Source organism: Sphaeramia orbicularis, chromosome 13 (assembly GCF_902148855.1).
Source record: "Sphaeramia orbicularis chromosome 13, fSphaOr1.1, whole genome shotgun sequence".
NCBI classification, from domain to species: domain Eukaryota; kingdom Metazoa; phylum Chordata; class Actinopteri; order Kurtiformes; family Apogonidae; genus Sphaeramia; species Sphaeramia orbicularis.
The window spans coordinates 27127078-27149549 of NC_043969.1; the positions used below are offsets into that span (position 1 = coordinate 27127078).

A 22472-nucleotide genomic window follows, 5' to 3' on the forward strand; every position below is an offset into this window, starting at 1 on the left:
GAATATAGAGAAACAAATCATTTGAGTACTGCCGCAAAAGTAGTAGTGGGTCTTTATGGATTAAGTAGAGATAAATGTAAGATAGAAGGGTAGAGCGATAACATCCTACAACAAAAACACACACTATCTGAAGCTTTACATCTGTGGCACACTGCCTACCTCACCTGTAATGACAACTCCGTTACTACACTGAGTTACCTTTATCCCCTGGACATCCGCCAAATCACTGGCGACCCCTCTATGCATGATTATAGACCCCCCAACAATGTTCATTAAGTCAGAAACCAATATATGTTTGTAGCATGCCTACAGTATGCTGGCATGCTATCATCATTAGAAGGCTCAGATTCTCTGTATTTTTGCTATTTTGGTATTTTTATGGAATATCATAAACACTAAAGAGCAATTCATTTTAAAGTAAAGACATGTGTAGAGGATTATTCAGTCCAGGGGTCGTCGATCATGATTTGAAGAGGTCTTGATAGAGAAACTTTCCTCATGTACAGATCCACAGCATCATCATGTTTAAGTTGCATTATGATTTAGTGTTACTTTAATTTATTGAAGTAGCTTTGTCACCGTATCACCATCTACACTGTGAAGTCAATCACTCAAGTCAAATGAAGAAAGCTATCATTCAATGCCATTTCAACAATATCTGTTGTTTAGTATTTGTATGTTTAGCGCAACTCTGGATGATTAATAATGTCCATCAATGTAATTCCATTCTGAATTGAATTGGTAAGAAAATTGAAGAGTTAAGCACCCATATGGTTCATATCTAGTCTTTGGCAATGGAAGAGAAGAGCTGTACAAATATTTTTCAGTTTAAGAGGTTGTATAAAGAGAGAATAGAGAAGCTTTATAAAAAATATGTAATGAAATAATTTTAACTATGGATTTTGGATTTGTTTATTTTCACTGACTATCATGTAAACTGTTTACTGTAAGAGCTGTAATGGCAACTTATCTGATGTAAGCAGATGTTTGAAGAAAGGGCCAGGTATTATAAGTTTTCTTCATCCTACTCCTTTCCAACCATTTAGATTGGAATGAATAAATAAAATGAAATTAAATGAATACTGTTTACTCTCTAAGTGACAGAGAGCATCAGAAATATTCATTCACATCTTTGACATATTCAGATATACTCCAGACATTAAAAGCACAGTGGAAAGTGTTAATTATTTGGTAAGATATTAATAAGACTACCAATAGATAGATTCAGCATGTAGTTTTACTGTGATGCCTTTACCTCATATGTGAAAAAATAGGCTTGATGACTCTTGTCTAGATTGTGTGGCTGCTCTAATGACAGGAAGACTTGAAGTATGCATTGTGGTCCAGGCTTTAATTTCATTTTATAATATAACCTGTTACATGCATTTTACTCCTCAGGTGAAGATTGAACTTCCCACACAACTTCATGAAAAGCACCACCTTCTTTTCTCCTTTTACCATGTGACGTGTGATATAAATGCTAAGACGAATGCTAAAAGGAAAGAAGCTCTTGAGAACCCAGGTGAGTGGGTGGTAAAACCAGTACAGGGTTATTTATTACTAAGTTAACGTGTGGTCTAATTCACCATTTGCTGTTCTGTTTTTGGTATGTCTGTGACTTCTTAGTGGGCTACGCGTGGCTGCCTCTTCTCAAAGAAGGCCGTCTGTCAACTCAGGAGTTCAACATCCCTGTTTCCTGTAACCTGCCGCCTGGATACCTGGGCATCAAGGAGGCCAACAACACCAAGGTAAAATGGAGGGAGTGTATAAATAGAGTTTATAAATATTAAATACTAGATTAATAATGAAAACATTCATTTAAGAGGGAGGAAGGGTATTAAGGATGTGATAAATGGATAGGTATTTAAAGAAGCTGATGCAAGTGCTATCTTTCTATTTTAGAATGGTGCTGATGTGAAGTGGGTCGATGGAGCAAAAGCCATCTTCAAGGTGTCCACGATTGTCATCTCCACAGTTTACACTCAGGTAAAATGTCACTAGAGGTTCTGCAAATTCCCCCCAGCTTAGCTTTAAAGAAACAATTTAATCCAACATGAAAATCCATATGCTATTATTAATATCTAAGCAGTTATACTTATTCTGAAAATAAAATAAACTAGGTTTATCTGTGTCATGTTGCACTAAAATGAGGATTACACGCCCTGAAATACATTTTGGACCATAGTTACATGCACCATTTTATAGCCAAACATAGAGCCAAACATTTGTAAAGTTGTTGTATTTCACTTTAAATTGCAGTGCTATACACTGAACTCATTATAGCACATTTAAGAACAAAATATACTGTATTTGCACAAGACATATACTTTATTATCAGATAAAAAAAATATTGATACATTAATGATGGATGGGTGGATGGAAAAGTGCACCATTCATTTCACATTCAAACATTCAGTGCTACATAAACAGTATGAGCAATAGTGTCATAATAATATCAAAAATGATGATCACATACAGCTTCTACAATGTTCTTTTTTTTTTTAATCCATGACCACACATATGCATTTTTCAGTCTCAGTAGTAATGTATGTACAACAGGAATATGCAGCAAACATGTAAACAGTATACATATTGCAGAAACTTCTGATTTTGTGTGTATGTGTTTCAGTTCTGTGCATATATTTCCTGCCTCTTTTTTGTTAAAAATAATGACACACCCCTTACAACCCGGCAACAATAAAGCTAAAGCCTTGCTAAAGCTAGAACCTGTGAAGAGTTTTATGTTTATGTTTATGTTTATGTTTATGCATTTGGCAGATGCTTTTTTCCAAAGCGACTTACAGGGGAAAACCAATCAAATCACTTAATCAATCAAATTTTATTTATATAGCACCAGATCACAACAAAAAAGTTATCTCATGACACTTTATATATAGAGTTGGTCAAAACCAGACTCTAAGCCAATTTACAGAAACCCAACAGAATCCTAATAGAGCAATGAGACAGGTATATAATGTTTGCTTCTTTCTCATATATAGTATTTTGCTAGCAATTATGTATGAGTTACAACATCATAATCAACAACATATTGGTATGTTAGATAAATAGATGGATGCATGGTGTGTCTGGATAAATGATTTGGCTGATATTGTAGTAATATTCGTCTCAAAAACTTAATAAAAATAGATTTTATTTTTTTTATTTTATCACTGCAGTATCTTGCAGCAAAAGTGCTCTTTTCCAATACAATGAATAACAAAGCGAGATTGCTAAGGACTTCTTCTGTAAAGCCAGTGGTTATTTTATGTTGTTTTATAATTTGTACAGATGGTTTTGATTGATGGATTTGGAAGATGGGTAGTTTTTAAGATTTAGGATTCACTTCATATCAAAGGCAAACAGTTTGCTCTGTCAGATGCTTTCCTCTGCTATATATGGATTGTCCTCTCTGTGCCAGGACCCCCACCTGAACAGATTCTTTCAGCAGTGCCAGAAGAGAGAGCTGGACCTCTCACTACCTCCTACCTCCAACTTCCTTAACTGCCTGAAGGTCAGTGAAGACTCAGCATATCCCCTCAGTTTTTATTTATATTGCGTGATCCAAAAAACAGAACGCAGACTACTGCTTGTGTCTAATCAGTACAATTCTACGTCAAACTTAATTTTCCTTCTCATTGTATTTTCTGTTCCCTCCAGGGTCTCCTCAGTATGGAGAGAATCCCAGTGATCATCCGGTTTCTGCCTGTGCTCTTCAACCAGCTGTTCAAGGTTCTGACTCAGAATGACAACGATGAGGTGACTACTGCCACCACCAGGTAGGCTGTGGTATAACAGTGTCCACAATGAGTCTATAAGGGGTTTTTTAGTGGATGCATTGAAGTGTATAGTGAGGAAAGGACACTGTTTGTTGCTGAAAAACTTTTCTTTTTTTTTTTTTGTTTTATTTAACCCTTTATAGGGCACTTGGAGAAATGCTTTGTAATTTTAAATTTCAACCTTAGTGTGTTGTTGGAGGACATAACAAGACTTTATTACTTTTGTGCAATGTTTCTAATTTTTTTTATTTTCAGATACAGAACCAAGGTCAATGAAGTTACCATATTTGTTTTTTTCCCCCAAGGGGCAAAAAATGTATATCCAAGAAGTATATATAAAAAAAAAAATACAAGAAAAACACATGTACGGTGAAAGGAACATGTATTTTAGAACATTAGAACATCACTTTTAGAGCATTACAACATAAGTGCTGATCCAGACACCTGTCCACATCCACATTATCCCTTTGAACATCATTCCTTACATTAGTACCATTACTTCATGGTACCTAACAAAGCAGGTACACTCACTTTTCATGCAGAGGTGGACCTTCCAGACCCTGTAGACCACATTAGACCTAAGTTTGTTGACTTACTGTCCTCACTGTAACTGTTGCTGTCACTGTCTTGTAATGTGTGTGGACATGACCAAAAATAGTCACTTGCCTGATAAAGGGTTAAAGTAAGACAATTTCTTTTCGTGTCAAATAATGAAGCACTTCTGAAAATTGTGTATTTCATGTCTGCAGAGTGCTGGTCCATATTGTCGCAAAGTGCCATGAAGAAAACTTGGATCACTACCTGCACTCTTACATAAAGGTAAAGCTGATGTATGAGGAGGGTATGGAGCATTCTTTAGAGTGAAGTGTGTGCTTTTGTTTGGTGAGATCGTTATTTTGTTTGAAGAAGTGGAATCGCAGCATAAACAATGTAATTGGTGCAAAAAAGAGAAAGAAAATAGTGCTTTATATTTGTATGTGTGTGTTTCGATGTGTATTCAGGCCAGAAGGAGTGTGGCTAGGGCCGCATGCCCAGAATCCTCTGCACACACACAAAGGAAAGGGAGAGAAGTAGAAGCAGAAGAAGAGAGGGTGATTGAGTTGGAGGCAAACTAGGACATTCAGCCCGCTCAATCAAAAACACAAGGCATGTTTGTTTAGGAGGAGGGAGGAATCAGAAAGAGAATTAGAGACAAGCGCAGGAGAAACCACAAGGTTTGTTTCATGTTGGCGACAATGAAGGAAAACTGCAGCGCTTAAAGAGGTAGCGGCAGAGACGGATGGTGGGAGGTAAGAGGAGAGGACCAGCGCTGCTAATGGAACTGGGAGTTGCCATGGTAACATATTGGCATGATGTTCAGTACGAGTGGTGCTCAATTTACTCCATATGTGTGTGTGTGCATGCATTTGTGTGTTCAATGATGAGGGAGAAAGAGTCCTTCAAGTAACTGTCATTGAATGTGACATGCACTGATCCTTGAACTGAACCTTGCTTGTCTAGTAATGGTTTTTATATTCACTTACACCTTTAGTATTATTGTCTACAAGGTCTTACATTTGATTATCTAAGTTAAGACTTTGATTATCCTTAAAACTGCTAATAAATCCTTAAATCTAGCACTCAAAGGTATTAAAAATTCCACAGATACAACAAAAGATATTGCTATATTTGCTTTGGCAATCTTTGTAAAGAATCTGTAAAATTTTAGTAAGTGTTTGGAATGAGTGGAGACACCAATTATCATTCATGGGTTGAGGGGTTCATGTATGAGCTTTAGCAGTTTGAATGTCCGTAGCAGAAACATTAGTCATGGAGAAATGGAAACCTAACATTAGCTGGATTTAAACATGGTTAAGAATGGTTCAAGGAAATAACTATGAAACATGTTCATTCACTCATCTTCTGAACCGCTTAGTCCTTGAGAGAGTCGTGGGGGTGCTGGAACCTGTCCCAGCTACCTATGGGCGAAGGCAGGGTACATACTGGATGTGTCACCAGTTCATTGCAGGGCTATGAAACATGTTGTTTTTGTGAATGTAAGGTCTTAAATACATATTGAAAAATGTCTTAAAAAGTCATAAATTTGGTTTCCTCAAACCTGTAGATACCCTGATTTTACTTGTGTTGTTTCCTGTTGTTGGATGATTTATGTTTTCATTTATGGATGTGTGCTTTATTATATTTTATTAACTGACTGATGAATTGGATTTTTGCCTTCATGATATGACTATTGCAAGAGATGCCCTGATAAAATAGACAAATAAACAATAATTGTATAATAATTATAATAATAGATTAATTGCACCGCATTTCTTATTCAGTGGGCATAAGCTGTTCAGTGTTGGGGGTATTGTAAAAAGCAGAGTATTTATTAAAGCAGAAATACATAATTTATATTTATACTTAAATATTTATTTATCACAAGTCATATTCTCACCACAGTTATTGTATATTGCAGTTCACAAAATATGAGGATATTGTGTGTACTCCTAAATGACTCATCTGGGTGTGTTACTGTATGCATGCACCTCACCCACACCTATGATACCCTTTTTGTTCTTCTCTATACAGTATGTGTTCAAGTCAGAGGCTCACGGCTTCAGGACAGTCCATGAAGAGTTGGCAAAGGGGATGACCTTTGACCTGAAGAGTAACGAGCAGGCAGCCGTCAGGAATGTCCTCAAGGTTTGTCTCCAACCAAATCTGCTTCTCTGCTATACTTGATAAGACGGAAGCATTTGGTCTGAGATGTACCACACTTTGACTCTTTCAGTTCTCTTGGTTCTTCTTTGAGCTTATTGTCAAGTCCATGGCCCAACATTTGGTGGACGCTGACAAAGTAAAGGTACAGTGAAATATTTTACTTTATTTGCTCTTAGTGTTATCATATTCCCAAGGGTTTGGTTCTCATCTGAACGAACAAAGCACAATATGAGCAGGATTTACCTAGTTTATTATATTGGATCTGTGCTGCTCCAGCTCCCGAGGCCCCAGCGTTTTCCTTCATCATATCTGAGCCGTGTGGAGACCCTGGTGGAGACAGTGTCCGAGCACATCTTCTGGAAAAATAAAGACCTGGCAGAGGAGACGCGCAGTGCTAATTTAGCTGTAGCAGCTTTTGTCAAGGTAAGGAAGTGCAAAATGTTTGTTTTAGAGCTTTGTGTAAAGAGAGTCAACATCTTCTATTGTCGTAGGACACTGTCTTATCCTCACATTTCCTGAGCCGTAATGACCATGTTTAATCAGGTTTTTTTTTAATCTGTTGTGTTTTTCTTGGTGTCATGCTTTGACCATACAGTTTTAAAGGAAATGAAATCCTTAAACCAGATACTGAATGTCAGCTTTATCTGGCATCTCTGGAGTTTCAGGGAATATTTTAACTAAATCCATTTTAGAAGATGATTCCCAACCATTTACACAGTGCTTTTAACCTTTTCCTTCCAGATGGTTTTTAGTCCCAAGGTGCAGGACCAACCATTGAAAAATGAAATAAAATAGACATTATTATCATTGTGCAGTAAGGCACAATTTCTTTTTACTTAAGTTTTTATTCAGTGTTATTCATTTTAATCAGTTTACTTAATAATTTATACATATTTGCTTCTTTTATGTATCCTGATTGGTGGAACCTGGAGTATTTTTTTTTTATATCAAATTTTTTTTCAAATTAACAGTTTCTAATATGTTGCACATTACATTGCTTTGTTATTTGTCTATTAAAGTGGATGTCACCGGCTTTTCAAAAAACAAATGTACACTGAGCAAAAATATAAACTCACCATGTGACACTTCAAATTTTAATAGCATTAGGTGTTGCACAATATATTAAATCACACACAGTTTATTTTGTTGATCAATGTGGTATAGATTACTGTCCGTCTGGAATTCAGGGACATTCATGTGGACACAGTGGGGGCCAGTTGAAAGAAATCACAACTCGATATCTTGTGTGTCCACCACTGGTTTCCCGTCGAGCAACACATCGTCTTCTCGTCGAGTTGACAGTCTTGTCTGTTGTGGCCTGTGGAATGTTATTCCACTCCTCTTTGAGGGCTACACGGAGCTATGGGATGTTATCTGGAACCGCTCCTGCATGATTTGCGACATATGTGGCATGGTGGCATCTGAGGAAGTGTGACATTTTCATTTTAAGATTTCCTTTTATTGTCCCCAGTATAAGGAGCGCCTGAATACTGTTACTGCTGTTCGAGCAGCATCTGGACATGCCACAGCTGTGTTGTGGGTGGAATCACTGGATCACTGAGCAAGTGCTCACTCGCAGAGAAGGACACAAAGTTAGTTTATAAGTCAAGAGAATTAACCATGTTTTACAATTATAAGACATTACGAGCTCATTTTGGGCAGCGTGTCTCATGTTATAAGTATTGTACATTGTATTGTGGCTCACTTGGGAGAGCAGGTCGTCCAATTTCCAAAGGGTCGGCGGTTCAAATCCTGGCTCTAACAGTGCACATGTCGAAGTGTTCTAGTTCTAGGCAAGACACTGAATTGACCCTAAATTGCTCCCAATAGTATCTGGCAGACGCCTACTAGTGTGTGAGTGAATGTGAGGCCTTGTAAAGCACTTTGGGCACCATGAAGGTATATAAAATGTGCTATATAAGTGCTGTCCATTTACCATTTTACATGGTGCATTTGTATTTTTGCTCAGTGTACCAATGGTTACAAATAAATTGGCTTGACTTGTATGAGTGACAAGATAGATTCAATTATGTTACTGGTGTACCATTAGAATTTATATGACGGGTACTTTGCGAACAGTATTTGTACCATTAAGCTTATATTACTCTAAGAAGGATCAATTCAAACTGCCTTAAAGTCTTCATATAGCATTTCTATCAAATTAAATGCTGCCTATTGATTTCCTACTTCATCTGTATTAAATGTCTTTCATTCTCTTTCACAATAACTGATGTTGGGTCTGTTTCCATGTAGCGTTGCTTCACTTTGATGGACAGAGGCTTCACCTTCAAACTGATCAGCAACTACATTAACATGATCACTGCTACTGACAGCAAGGTAATAAATAAACACATGTAGTAGAAATATCTGCAATCAGAATACTGTTAAATGTGTTATTTTTTTGTACGGCTGCATACATGAACATACAGTGTGTTTCTGTGTCCGTTAGGTCTTATGTGAGCTGAAATTTGAGTTCCTGAGAGAGGTGTGTAACCATGAACACTACATTCCTCTCAGCCTGCCTCTGCCGTCCGCTCGCATCACAGGTTAGAGCCCTGGTCATGTTGTGTAGTTTCGTGTCTAGTGTTAATGTGTTAACTATCATACATCAAGTTCATTTGTCTATTAACACTCTGTCTCTCTCTCTTCCTCTTTGTGTCATCATTTCTTGCATTATTTGTCCATCTCAGACCATGCATCCCCAGAGCCACAAAGCACTCATGGTAAATATGTTCAGTCATTTTCTTTGCGACAGTTTATGTGCCACAGTGGTGTCTTGATAATGGAATTCATGCGAAATTGGCTCGCCACATTACTTGCTCACTGGAACAATTTTTATACATAGTGGGATTAATTGTCTCCCTGATGGAAAGCAAATGTTGGTATGGGAATTATTTAAATTGTGTGCGCACTTAATTTCCATGTAAAATCTGGATCTCTTTTCGTGTTTTCCTCAGCCTCGGTGCCTGAATACAACCTGACTGGGGAGTTCTGCAGGAAGCATTTCCTTACTGGTTTGTTGCTACGGGAACTGGGGCTGGCACTTCAGGACGAACAGGACCTCAGACACCTAGCTTTGGCCACCCTGAAGACTTTAATGGCCAAACACTCTCTGGATGCACGCTATGCCACCAAGGTAGACAGAAAATATGTTTACACAGTAGGAAACGAAAAGCACGAACGATGAGTCATGAGTTCTTTGTAGAAATTCTTCCAATGTTACTCACACAAACACACAGAGACTGACATATGATGGTTGATGGCAGCTGTGAGATGTTTTAATGAACGCTGGGGACTGTTCAGATCTGGCTAAGTCAGTAATCTGCCCTCTATTAAACTATATCACAGACTGCCAACCACAACACAACGGCAGGGCTGTAGTCAAGTCCGACTTTAGTTGAGTCTGTTTCAGAGGGCAAAATAAAACCCAGAACACTTGGTTGGCTTAAAATTTGATTTGATTTGATCTATCTCTCTATCCTTTATGTGAAGCACTTTGTAACATGTTGTTTTAAAAAGTGCTATATAAATAAAATTAAATTAAAAAAATAAATAGATAACACATAAAGACATTAAAACGATTTAAGCATGTTTGTTGGCAATATTAAACTGCATATATTTAATTCCTCATGCTTAAAGGCCAAACAGGACAACCTCAGATACTGTCATTATTACCCTCCTAGGAATACAAGTACGTTGTGTTTTACTACAACTAATACCAGGAAGTCTTAAGTAATAATTGTCCATCTTTAGAAATGATAGAAGACTCATTATATCAGTAAACATGTTACTGATTTGAGAAATACATATTAGTGGGTGCTTCTATGAAACTGGGTTTATTTTGGTACCTGGCACTTTGCCAGCTTTTTTAGAACCAATAATAAAAGAGAAATATAGACATATTTCCCCCCCAGGATGTACCTAATGATGACCTCAGATAAATGCAAAAAAAAAAAAAAAAATTATACTCTTGCTCTGAGCAAGAGTGGATTTTTAATAAAATATTGGGCCCAAAAATAGGACTAAAATTGGGACAGGAAAAGCTGCCTAGGTGTCAGTGCATTTGATCTGGAAAACATGGGTTGAAATGGTCTTATATGCTGCTATAAATAAGAGCACTGTATTAAATTTGACGATCGTAGTCGTTTTTCTTATCCAGATGTGTGGGTTTTTCATGAATTGGCAGTCTCATTCCAGGTTTCGTGTGTAACCCATCATGTTCACTCGCGTTACATGTGGAACCTACCCATTTAAACACAAATAAATTGCAAATGATTTTGCAACAGTGGTCATTTTTGTGAAACACTCTGCCTTGAATATTTACTTAAATTCCCAAAATGTACCTGTGAGAAAATAAAAAGATATTCAAAAAAATAGTAGCCTGTGATTTCCATGTCCTTTTTCCTGTGTTACATGCAGATTTTTGTATAAAAATAATATAAGAATATGTTTTATCTGAAAAATAGTTTCTCTTTTATCTCAGTAAGTATTTATTTTTAAAATAGACCCAAAGTGCTTCCAAACTTGCTTCATAACATTAGTCTACATCTTGTTTGAATTTTTAGCCCCTCTGTCCTGTTTTTAGGGACCAGTTTCATAGAAGCACCCTAATACAAACAATAACTTTGTATAATATACAGTGTTACCCATTAAGTTGAGATAAAATATGTTTTACTTCTTCATATAAAATGATTGTGACAATGTGATTTATTTTTGATAGATAAAGTGTAACTGGGACTCAGTATGTAAACATTGCACCTGGTTAAAGGTGACTACTGATGTGTATAAAAATGAAAAAAAAGAATGTGTCTGAAAGCAAAATTATTCCAACTATATGCGTAACAGTGTATATGAGTTGTTTTGATCAGCAGATAAAAGCATTGTTGTTTCCCCAAAATACAACCCTGTCTTTCCTTTCTTCCTTTCTTTTGGGGGAGACCTAACAGCGTGGATTGGCTAGGGTAATAATAATGTAAACAAAATCTGCACAAATTACTTTATAACTTATGCAATGTCCTTTTAACTGGTGCTATTTCCAGGAGAAACAGGCGAGAATTGCGTCGCTCTACCTGCCTCTGTATGGTCTAATCCTGGACAACATGCCCCGATTCTTCCTCAGGGACCTCATCCCCATCTACTTCACCTCTAGTGATCAAGTAAGAGTCATATTAGAAGATAGAATGATTGATAATGTATTGGATGAATGATGTCTTACACATTCTTACAGAAGAGAGACTCCAACAAACTTCCCTTGTAAACGTCCAGATGTCACTCAGCATCTGGACTGTAATAAATACAGAGTTGGGAACTGTTCAACACCATTTTACTAAGTGTGCCAGTCAACATTAGCCTGAAGTCCGTAATTTCAACAAAATAAATCCTCTGTTTCCTTAATTATTCCCTGAGCTTTATTACTTCTCCAGCTGGCCACATCTTTGTTCTATGATGTAAAGCACAGACTTTCCTTTATAATCAATTTAAATTTACTGTAACTATAGGAATATGTGTAACAATCTGAATAATACTGTGTGAATGTTTGTGATTATGAGATCCTGAACAATATGTAAGACTGAATAGTGGCATAGTGAATAACTTCTTTATCTAATACAACAACAAAGGGCTCTCGTGATGACCTCAGCGTCGGAGGGGGAGTGGCTGGAGGGGTCATTCCTGTTACTCGCCATGGCAACTCTGTGGATGCCTCTTTCTCCAAAGAAGTACTCAACTCCATCACAGGTAGAAAGAAGGGCTTATCTATACATATGTGTGCAGGTCTCTATTTCTAGTATATGTAGAAGGAAAAAAAGGTGTGAATAAGGGTATTGATGCTGACGCCCCTCCCCCTCCTCCAGCATTTTCATCCTTGGCAGTTGCTACGGGTAACCAGACTGACTCTCGGGGTTCTCTGATCAGTGTGGACTCAAACCCTAGCAACAGTGACAGGAACAGTGAGAAGATGGACGGATGCGAGAAGGTGAGAATAAGAGAGGAGTTAAGAAAAGAAAACAGATGTCACCTTCATGACACATTCCATATAGTTTATTTGTAGCTTCTCAACATGAAATAGCAAGCAGCTCTATCAAAGCAACTCCAATATTTTAAAAACACTTGATTTCTTCTTTTTACTGAATTCCTATAAAATAAAAGTCACTTTACCCTGAGTGATTTCCCTCATGTAGACCTTGTACATTACTGGAATACCAAAACCACTTCAATACAATGTCCTTGTTTGACTCCAGCCAAGGATTTTTCATCCTCTGTCTTCGCTTTTTCTTTTCACCTCTTTACTAGATAATTCTGATTAGAGTTCAAAGTAAAGCTACTGCTTTCTGAAACACAAAAATTGACATTAATGCTAGGTACATTATTTCAGTGACATACTTGGTCTGGATACTGCTGTACATTTCTGACTGTGTTTCTGTTGTGTGTATTTGTCCTCAGTTTGCCAGACCCCAGTCTCTGATAGGCTATGGTTCTCGCTGTGACAAGCTGGACCAAGCAGAGACCCGTAGCCTGCTCATGTGCTTTTTACACATCATGAAAACTATTTCTGAGGGTAGGTGACACCGTATAGACATTCATATATGTAATTTCTACAATACAACCAAGCTATAGATTGCTTTATTACATCCGTCAAGGAGGTTATGTTTTTGTCGGCATTGGTTTGTCTGTCTGTTTGTCTGTTTGTCTGTCTGTCTGTGTGCAAGATATCTCAAAAAGTTATGAATGGATTTGGATGAAAATTTCAGGAAATGTTGATACTGGCACAAGGAACAAATGATTAAATTTTGGTGGTGATCGGGGGTGGGGGCACTGATCTGCCTTGGTGGAGGTCTGCGCTCTCCAAGTGCTTCTAGTTTAATATGCATTACACTCTGGGTCCCTCACACCATCCAAAGACTTAGACCTTTTTAAGTGAATTGGTCGATCTAAATTGCCTGTAGATGTGTGAATGTGAAAGTGAAGGTTGTTTGTCTGTATGTGTCAGCCCTGCAATGACCTGGCCACACATCCAGGTTGTATCCCAACTTTGCCCATTAGTTGGCAGGATTGGCTCTGGCAACCCCGCAACCCTCACAAGGACTAAGCAGTCCAGAAAATGGGTGGATGAATGATATACATCATTATGATTAATTATATGAAATCCAGACACCAACATCCATTAGGTTATAGACTTTTGTGTTTTTACTCATTCATCCTCTCATTCTTCTAAACCAGCCTTGCTCAAATATAAACATGAAGGATGTAAAAAAAAAATGCTGATACGCTCAAAAGTTGTTTAATATTGTGTTTTGCATTCTCAGAAAGAAAATATCAATTCTTTACTAAATTTGTTTTGTGATACAAAATGTTACATGGAAAATATCAATACCTGTGCTTATTTCAGATAGTGTTATGATGTTGTCTGTTACAAGGACTGTAGATATCTGTTCTGATGGCATCAAAATGTAGTGTCTCTTATGTAACTTTTACTCATGATTGTTTTTTATATCATGACAAAAATTACAGTACATTTAAAAAAAATCATCATATGTAACTTTGTCAACAGAACAGTGCACCAGTGTTCAGTGTACTGAATTGTATTTTGTTGCCAAATTCAATCAGTACAGAGCTCTATCAAACACAAATGTGTTAACATCTGAAATGATTATACAAGTGTGTTTCTCAAGAAATGAAATAAGACTGACCCTAAAATCCATGACCCCATTAAAAAATCTGCTGCTATGTGTGACACGTTATCTCTTACTGCCCAATTCCAGATGTGCTGGTGTCCTACTGGCACAGAGCCATTCACCAGGAGATCTCAGATTTCTTCAACATCTTAGAGTGAGTGATCTTTTTTTTTTTTTCATTGGGTATCACCACAACTGCTAGTCAGCGAACACAGTTAAAATCACAGGCAGACTAAAATGATGACAGGAAAGAGAATAAAGGAGATTCCGACCAAAAGGGAACAGAGGACTGTAATGACACAGTGAGAGAAGAAACACAGACTGTAATTTTAAGGAGAGTTTTCTATCAGCTGAGCTCTGCAGAATTAACTGTCTGTTTCCTGTATGTGTCAGCATCTAGACTGTACTGTTCCAATCCAGTTTTATTACATGCATTTATTTTATCCTGTGCTCTTAACTGATAATATTTTTCATTTTCCTTTTTATTAGGTTGTGTCTTCAGCATTTCAGGTTCCTCGGAAAACGCCACATAGCACGGTGAGAATTCCTGCTGCAATACTTTCCTTGTTAAAGATGTACACCTGGTGTTTATTATAATTCTGCAGATGTGGGAACAGCTTATTAACTTACATACATGCTACAGCCAAAGGTTGTAGCTCCCCACCCACAGATACATAATTCATGTGATCATATCCACACATGAATGCACACGTGTGCAAATGCGGTTGGTAATGTGCAAACATACACAAATAAATGAATTAGGAACACTCAAGCAGAAATACTAATATGTGTTCTGTATGCACGTGCACACACAGGGATGAGCTTAAAGTGGGCAAGATGTGAAGAGGGACAGAAAAGGAAAGGGGGAGGTGAAACTCCTGGATCTCACTATAGAGAGCAGAGCACTGCTGGATATTGTACTGTAGTAGTTGGCAAGTAAAGGATGGGGGTTGTTATCATGTGTATGTGTGTATGCTCTTACTGGAGCTGAGCCATTGGCACTGTGAGACTCCTCCATCTTCTGGTTCCTCCCAGCTAATTAAATTAGCTCTCTTTTTCCTTTCAGCAATAAGATGCTGAGATGTAAGCCAACAAAAGGCTGGGAGAACAGGCACTTTACTGTGTGTGGAGGCATTAACAGAATAAAGGTAGCTGGAAGCCTAGCTCACAGACGTAGCTGAGTCTGTCTGGAGCAGCTAGCTACTTAACATTCGTCTGTAATACCAGGCCATGGGGGATTCACAGTCTTACGCCTGTGTCTGTCTCAGTGTCTCTGTCTGTTCGCTCTTTGATGCCTGGCTGAGTCAGTGTGGGCACCCATTGAAGTCTAGGAGTGATGAATTACATTGCAAGTGTGCAGCCAGCCAGCATCCAAAGTCAGTCATCTTATCAGACAATTCAGTCATTAAGTTCAGCAGTGATGCAGCAGCTGAAGTTTAGTCAGTCTTATAACATATCCTGCTTCTGCTGGTTCTGCGAGACTCAGCCTTTGGCTCCAGTTTAGACCCAAGTTTAGGTATAGGTGCGCACACACACACACACACACACACACACACACACACACACACACACATACACACACACACACACCCACCCCTACACACACACACACAGAAGGATGTGAATATACAGCACAAGCAACACATTTACTGTTACAATTACAATAATGAATAGTTATGGTAATGTTTTCTCCCTGTTGAACCTTGCTGTTGTAATCCTCACCACAGTGCATGCTTCATATCCTCCCCCACTGTGCATGCTGTCAGACTTGAACTGCACATAACTGATATTCCTCTGCACTCTTTCTGCATTGACATACATGAAGAACAACCTTGAAAGATATGCTGGATGATGCACTGTGTTGTTTTGACTGCTCTTTACATCCTTAAATACATTTGTGCCATTAATGTTGCATGTTGACCTTGTAATCCCTTGTCTCCATGGACTCTCCCATGACTGGCTGGACTTCACCTGCTGTTTGCTGCTCAACTTAATTGGGTTTCCTCAGCAGGCTCTTAGGCAGTTGTGTTCATTGGGTTACAGAGTAGCTGTGCCTTCGTTTTGTTTTGGCTACATTTGCTAAATTTAGATTGGCAGCACTATATGATTCATTTACACACCATAAGATTATGATATGTCTAGTCTGTTGAGATCCATTACTAAGCTGATTTGCGAAGCAGCTTGAGCTTCATCACATGTATCCATCCTATTCTCCATGCTGTCTAACACTCTACAATAATACATACTCAAGCCTTGATATGCCATTAGCACAATATACTACTAATGGCAAACTAAAACCACTGACTCTGCAATGCCACTAACCTTTCCATTTGGCTGATCTCCCTGTAAATATGAGCTGCTTGATCTTTCTTTCTGGATCTAGCCGTTGTCATCACACCGAGGTCGAACTGTAGTTGTCCTGGACACTATCAGCTTTTGCTTTACTCTAATACAATTTGACCTAGTTGCTATAAATATGGAACAAGGTCGCAAACATAGCACTTTCTCACAAAACTCTTGGCACTGAAACAACTCCATCCATTTAACTGATGGCAGCAGGTATGCTCGAGCAATTTTCAGGCACTCATATCTGTCTAACCTTGACGCAACATGACATTAAAACAGTGATGGTCTTTATTAACTAATGTTAGCTTTGGTGTGATTGGCTCGTGAACAGGAAGCTAGCAGCGGCAGTAAAGCTGGCCCAGTCAACCCAGGCCAATGGCACCCTGAAGGCCTCTAACCACCCCTCTCAGTCCTCTCAACCCTCAAGCCTCTTCCCACAATGGTAATCACCCTCCACCCTGAAAACAGACATCACCTCAGCCATAATGATAGCTGTATGACAGTGTTGAGTCTCTGGTTACTGATACTACTGATGTTAATGACGCAAATATTTTCTTTGATTGCAAAAATTCACATATTTTCATACTTAGAACCTGCAATTCAAATGTAAGCACTTTGATTTAGTTGAACACATTCCTGTCTTGTGTATATTCATCATGTATTTGACCACTGTGTTTGCCCATGTTACAGTGTAACTGTGTTCTCCGCATGCCTCTCCAGTGTTTTACATGATTTGCCAGTCTGTGTTTCTGTACCCCCCATGTGTTAATAGACCACTAATAACAGCAAGTATCTGGGACATGGACGCCATTTGTAGTTGCCCACCCAATATAGAACATTTCAATAGTTTTAACGTTTCTTTCTGCAGTTTAATTATAAAGTGTGCGAGTACTTTTATTGATATTCGCTGTTGACTCCTGCCGTTACCTTCAGGATGGCTTCATCTGGAGGGGAAGGCCATCGACACGCTCGCTCCCAAACTATGCCAATCATCAGGGGTAAGAATGCCCTCACCAACCCAAAGCTGCTGCAGATGATGGAGACAGGTAACACACACAGTTTACACATTTAACCTCAGGTGAATATGCTGTTACGGTATCTTGAGGTATTTATTCTGTGTATGATTTTGTTTCCAGATGGGAATATTCAGGATGGAGACACGCTGAGTCCTACAGATATCGAGGCAAACCTGTCGACGGAGGTGGCCCTTACTGTGCTGGATGTACTAGAGCTCTTTGTTCACCATCACAAGGTCTGTGTTCCTTTCATTGTTGAAAAACTAAGTCTACATGACTGCGTATGTCAACCTTTTTTACATGTAGGGATTCTTTTTGTTGTGCCTTTTTTCTGGATTAAAATAGCAATGCAGAGCTTTTGTCTAATGCACATTTTTTTGGATATGTTTTTATCACCAAATCAAAATATACACCTCAATATGTTGAAATTTTACCCATACATGTGTAAAATATATAGAATTAAATATTGAGTACAAATATCCTCTAGTAGTTGCATCATTTTACTATGAAGAGCCATTATAAAAAAACATGCAGCTAACATTATGGTACATGCTTGCAGTCAGTCATGAGTCTCTACTGCCACCTGGTGGCTAAAATAAAAGTGGTTTGAAGATCAGTAAATAGTTACACTGCCTTTATGTTTATAATTCTGAAAGTAACACCTTTACAGCTTTGCAGTTTTAATAGCTAAATGCCTTTTCTTTATTTTTTTTTACAGAAGCAGTTGTTGCTCGATGATGGACAGAATGCACTGATGAAGAAGGTGCTGGACACCTACTTGCTCTTCTTTCAGATCAATCAGTCCACTGCCACCCTACGGCATGTCTTCGCTGCACTCAGACTCTTTGTTCAAAAGGTCCTCTATATAAACATAACTATACACACATGCAAATCACACTTAATACGCAAGAAATAGTTTATTTTTATGTTGGGTTTCATGTCGTCTTTATTTGTTTCCATAGTTTCCGAGTGCATTCTTCCAGGGTAAGGCAGACCTTTGTGGCTGCCTGTGTTATGAGATCCTCAAGTGCTGTAACCATCGATCCAGCTCCACCCAGATGGAGGCAGCGGCCTTGCTGTATTTTGTCATGAGAAAAAACTTTGAGTTCACCAAGGGAAAGTCAATAGTCCGCTCACATCTGCAGGTCAGTGAACACAAATGTACTACAAGTATATCATTTCTTTACTGTGTGCTCTATGAGGTGTGACCTTAACTTCTCTGAACATCAGGTTATCAAGGCGGTGAGCCAGTTAATAGCAGATGCCGGTATTGGCGGCTCAAGATTTCAGCAGTCTCTGGCCATCATTAATAACTTTGCAAATGGAGATGTGCCACTTAAGGTAAAGCTGACCAAGTTTAGTCTAATGTTGTAGCACTCTTATCAATCATTATGAAATGATATGAGTGTTAACTTCTTTTGTTTTGTACAGAACTCTCCATTCCCAGCAGAAGTTAAAGACTTGACCAAACGGATCAGGACGGTTCTTATGGCTACAGCTCAAATGAAGGAGCATGAGAAGGATCCAGAGATGCTGGTTGACCTGCAGTACAGTCTGGCCAACTCTTATGCCAGCACCCCTGAGCTGCGACGGACCTGGCTCGAGAGTATGGCCAAGGTCCATGTCCGCAATGGCGATCTCTCTGAGGTAGTAAACATTATGCTTTGTGGACTATTTTTACTCAGCTAAAAAAGGGTCTCAAATGTGTTTTTAATGAAATATTAATCCCACTGGATGGGGATGTGTTTCTTCCTCAGGCTGCCATGTGCTACATCCACATATCAGCCCTGATCGCTGAATCACTGAAAAGGAGAGGTGAGTTCAGAGAAGCTGCTGTTTACCACTTTATATCAGCATGGTTTGTGTGTGCAAGTGTGTTTATAGTATACACATGCAAATATCCAGGAATGTGCCATGAAATGTCTTTTTCTTTCTGTGCATCTTCACAGACTTTGCTACTTCTAACCAAAAAGACCACTCACAATCACTTTTCATCCAACTTCTCTGACTTTCTCTGCTTACATTATCACTCTCAACAAACTTTCAGGCATTGATCCTTCATATCGTAATGAGGGTTAATGAGTATGATTGAAAGCATACTGATAACTTGAGTGTGATTGAGATTAGCTAGGAGTCTGTGGGGAATGAACATGTAGACTCTCTTTACATTTAAATGCTTTTCCAATTAGAAACAGACTGATGTCCGCACATTTCTCCATGCTGCATGTTCCTGTATCTACAAGTCTGTTTGTCCTGACATCTGCATGCTTCTTTATGCAGACCATAGCATGTGTGTCATATCCTTGCATGCTCTGTTCCCACTGAGCCCGTGTGCCGATAGCTAGCTTAGCATGCAAGCAGCTTGGCTGACTGTTGAGGCTGTCAACAGCCTTGTCCTTGTGCGCAAAAGGCAAAAGCAAGTGGACTTAAACTTTAAACCTCCTGCTCCTCCTCCCCTCCTACCAAACAGGATACTGGAGAGCTGACAAGGCCAGGATGTCCAGTGTGTCCCCTGAAGAAAGCCCTGTCTTTAACTGTAGCTCCTTACTAACTACCTCCCGAGAACAAGACAGTGAGTGTGTGCGCCTGGGGCCGACTGGGTGGTGGGGTTGGGAGCTGAGCTTAACGTAGGGAGGACACTGTGGTTAGGAGTGTGTGTTTTGTTATCTTTAAGACTCATCCATTGGAGTGTGAGTGGTGTAGATATGGTTTTGATCGAAAGAGGTTTCCAGGTGTCAGTTCAAATCTAAACTACCATATTTTTGGATAATGTTGTTTAATATTGTGTAAGACGATACGCGGTTTGATGAGGATCACTTCTCTTGCCTTGATGATGAGACTGTGTGAGGTTAGTGTCACTGGTTGCCCTTCACTGTTCACTCAACTTTCTCTGGATGGGAAGTTGATATAGTTTGGTTTTAATATGAAGCATGTTTACCTTTGATGTTTTCAGTATTTTTTTTTAGTCTGCAAATGGCTCTTGTATTAAGATACAAGATGTTTGTATTGGAGGCACTTTATGCATCTGCCTGATTATAAGTTGAACCTACTCTATGATCAGAAAAAAAAAAGTGTGAACTGTCGGGGTGTCTGTGATGTCTTGTTAGTTTCTAATCTGCCTTTATGTCCTGTGTACAAAACCACAGCGTCATTCTCTATGGGCTGGGCAGCTTTTATGTGCATCAGTCCCAATGTCAAGGAGGAAGGTGCGATGAAAGAAGACACTGGTACACAAGACACCCCTTATACTGAGGTTAGTACCTATAAACTTTTACATACTGATCACTTCCCTCTTACTTAAATATTACAAGCGCAATTTCGAAATACTTAAGTTTTAATATTATTTTAAATTTACATTCTGCTGAGGGAATTACTGTGCTTTATACTCTATTACATTTATGTAACAGCTTTGATTTGTAATTACTTTTTAGATTAAGATTTCACACAATGGATAATACACTGCAAAAATCTAAATCTTACCAAGTGTATTTTTCTTATTTCTAGTCAAAATATCTAATCACACTTAAAATAAGACTTAATCACTTTCAGAGTAATTTTTCAGTGAGATATAAAAACTTATTTTTAGACAATAGCCCTTGAAAATTTTAGTTTAAGAAATCTTACAAAGATAATTTTCACTCGTTCCATTGGCAGAATTTTTTTTTTTTTGCTTAATTCCAGATTTTGTTTTTGCTTAATTCAATTTTTTGATTTAGATTTTTGCTGTGTATAAGACACTTCTAAAATACAGCACTTTGTTAAGATTAAACAATTGATTTATGAACTTTTTGTCTTCTCATGTCCTAGAAAAAGCATATTTTCTTTTCAGTAATTGTTTAAATTATCCAGTGTGTCACCAAAAATGAAAAATAAAAAAAAGTGAGAACAGAAATATGCATTAGAACTTTATTTTATTCTTGTTTTTCTCCTTTTAATGAACAATCCTCATGAATTGTAAAATAAAAAATATAATGGATATGAAGTAGTTCAACTAGCTTTAACACTGATTCTTCACGGATAACTCCACAACCAGAGATTGAAGGAACCTTGCCTCATATCATATCCATACTGCATAGTTCCACTATGATGTAAAAACATTAAAAGAAATGTACACAAGTGAGTAAGAAAGCATCTGGATATGTCTTTTTTTGTGTAGGACACGCTGGTGGAGCAGCTGGAGCTGTGTGTGGACTACCTGTGGAAATCAGAGAGACACGAGCTCATTGCTGACATCAACAAACCTGTCATTGCTGTTTTTGAAAAGAGGCGGGATTTTAAGGCATGTGTTGCTTGTAACCATTTCCTCTGTGTACATGCACGCAATATGCTGATTTTAACTGTCTGTCTGTGCATGTGTCCTCTCACAGAGACTGTCAGAGCTGTACTATGACATCCATCGCTCCTACCTGAAGGTGACTGAGGTGGTCAACTCAGAAAAGAGGCTCTTCGGTCGCTACTACCGTGTAGCTTTCTATGGACAGGTGAGGGACACTAGTTATTGAAGCTACTAAACAGATCTGTAGGAATAACTGTACAGAGAATTCTACAGAATATACAGTGCATTGCGACACAAAAGTACAAATCATCTATGAAATTAAAATAAATGAATTAACTCATCAGTGCTACAAAAGGAAACGCTGACAAACTAAATTTTTGCTTTTCTGGTTATTTTTTTCACATTATGTTCTGAAGCGTTGCATGTTTTCTTGTTTCTGTAGCACATATTCTAAGACCTATCCATATAAACCTTAAACCTAATCTGCAGCAGTGGGTAAAACTTGGGTTAAATAGTAAATAGATTTTTGCCATTTCAACAGCTGGACTTTGTCTATGGAGTTAAAGCATTTAAGGTGTAACACAGGGGTGTCAAATTCATTTTAGTTCAGGGGCCACATTAAGCCAAATTTGATCTGAAGTGGGCCGGACCAGTGAAATAATAACATAATAATACATGAATA

The 22472-nt window shown here is 38.3% G+C and overlaps 1 protein-coding gene across 7 annotated transcripts in view; it reads left to right on the forward strand.

Moving 5' to 3' along the window:
• Positions 1-22472, forward strand: part of dock10 (dedicator of cytokinesis 10) — a 78021-nt gene that overhangs the window by 48555 nt on the left and 6994 nt on the right. For 4 of the 7 annotated variants that reach the window (XM_030152099.1, XM_030152098.1, XM_030152101.1 and 1 more), the window contains exons 20-50: positions 1399-1522; positions 1627-1748; positions 1903-1986; positions 3419-3511; positions 3658-3776; positions 4526-4595; positions 6348-6461; positions 6550-6621; positions 6756-6902; positions 8733-8816; positions 8929-9025; positions 9170-9202; positions 9437-9615; positions 11519-11635; positions 12098-12215; positions 12332-12453; positions 12921-13035; positions 14240-14306; positions 14642-14689; positions 16830-16940; positions 17432-17544; positions 17635-17750; positions 18233-18370; positions 18477-18659; positions 18745-18855; positions 18946-19161; positions 19272-19329; positions 19985-20086; positions 20661-20767; positions 21671-21793; positions 21882-21995. In XM_030152099.1, coding sequence (XP_030007959.1) covers positions 1399-1522; positions 1627-1748; positions 1903-1986; positions 3419-3511; positions 3658-3776; positions 4526-4595; positions 6348-6461; positions 6550-6621; positions 6756-6902; positions 8733-8816; positions 8929-9025; positions 9170-9202; positions 9437-9615; positions 11519-11635; positions 12098-12215; positions 12332-12453; positions 12921-13035; positions 14240-14306; positions 14642-14689; positions 16830-16940; positions 17432-17544; positions 17635-17750; positions 18233-18370; positions 18477-18659; positions 18745-18855; positions 18946-19161; positions 19272-19329; positions 19985-20086; positions 20661-20767; positions 21671-21793; positions 21882-21995 — 3417 coding nt within the window. The remainder of the gene's footprint in view (positions 1-1398; positions 1523-1626; positions 1749-1902; positions 1987-3418; positions 3512-3657; positions 3777-4525; positions 4596-6347; positions 6462-6549; positions 6622-6755; positions 6903-8732; positions 8817-8928; positions 9026-9169; positions 9203-9436; positions 9616-11518; positions 11636-12097; positions 12216-12331; positions 12454-12920; positions 13036-14239; positions 14307-14641; positions 14690-16829; positions 16941-17431; positions 17545-17634; positions 17751-18232; positions 18371-18476; positions 18660-18744; positions 18856-18945; positions 19162-19271; positions 19330-19984; positions 20087-20660; positions 20768-21670; positions 21794-21881; positions 21996-22472) is intronic. The other 3 variants (XM_030152102.1, XM_030152103.1, XM_030152104.1) reach the window with 2 other exon arrangements.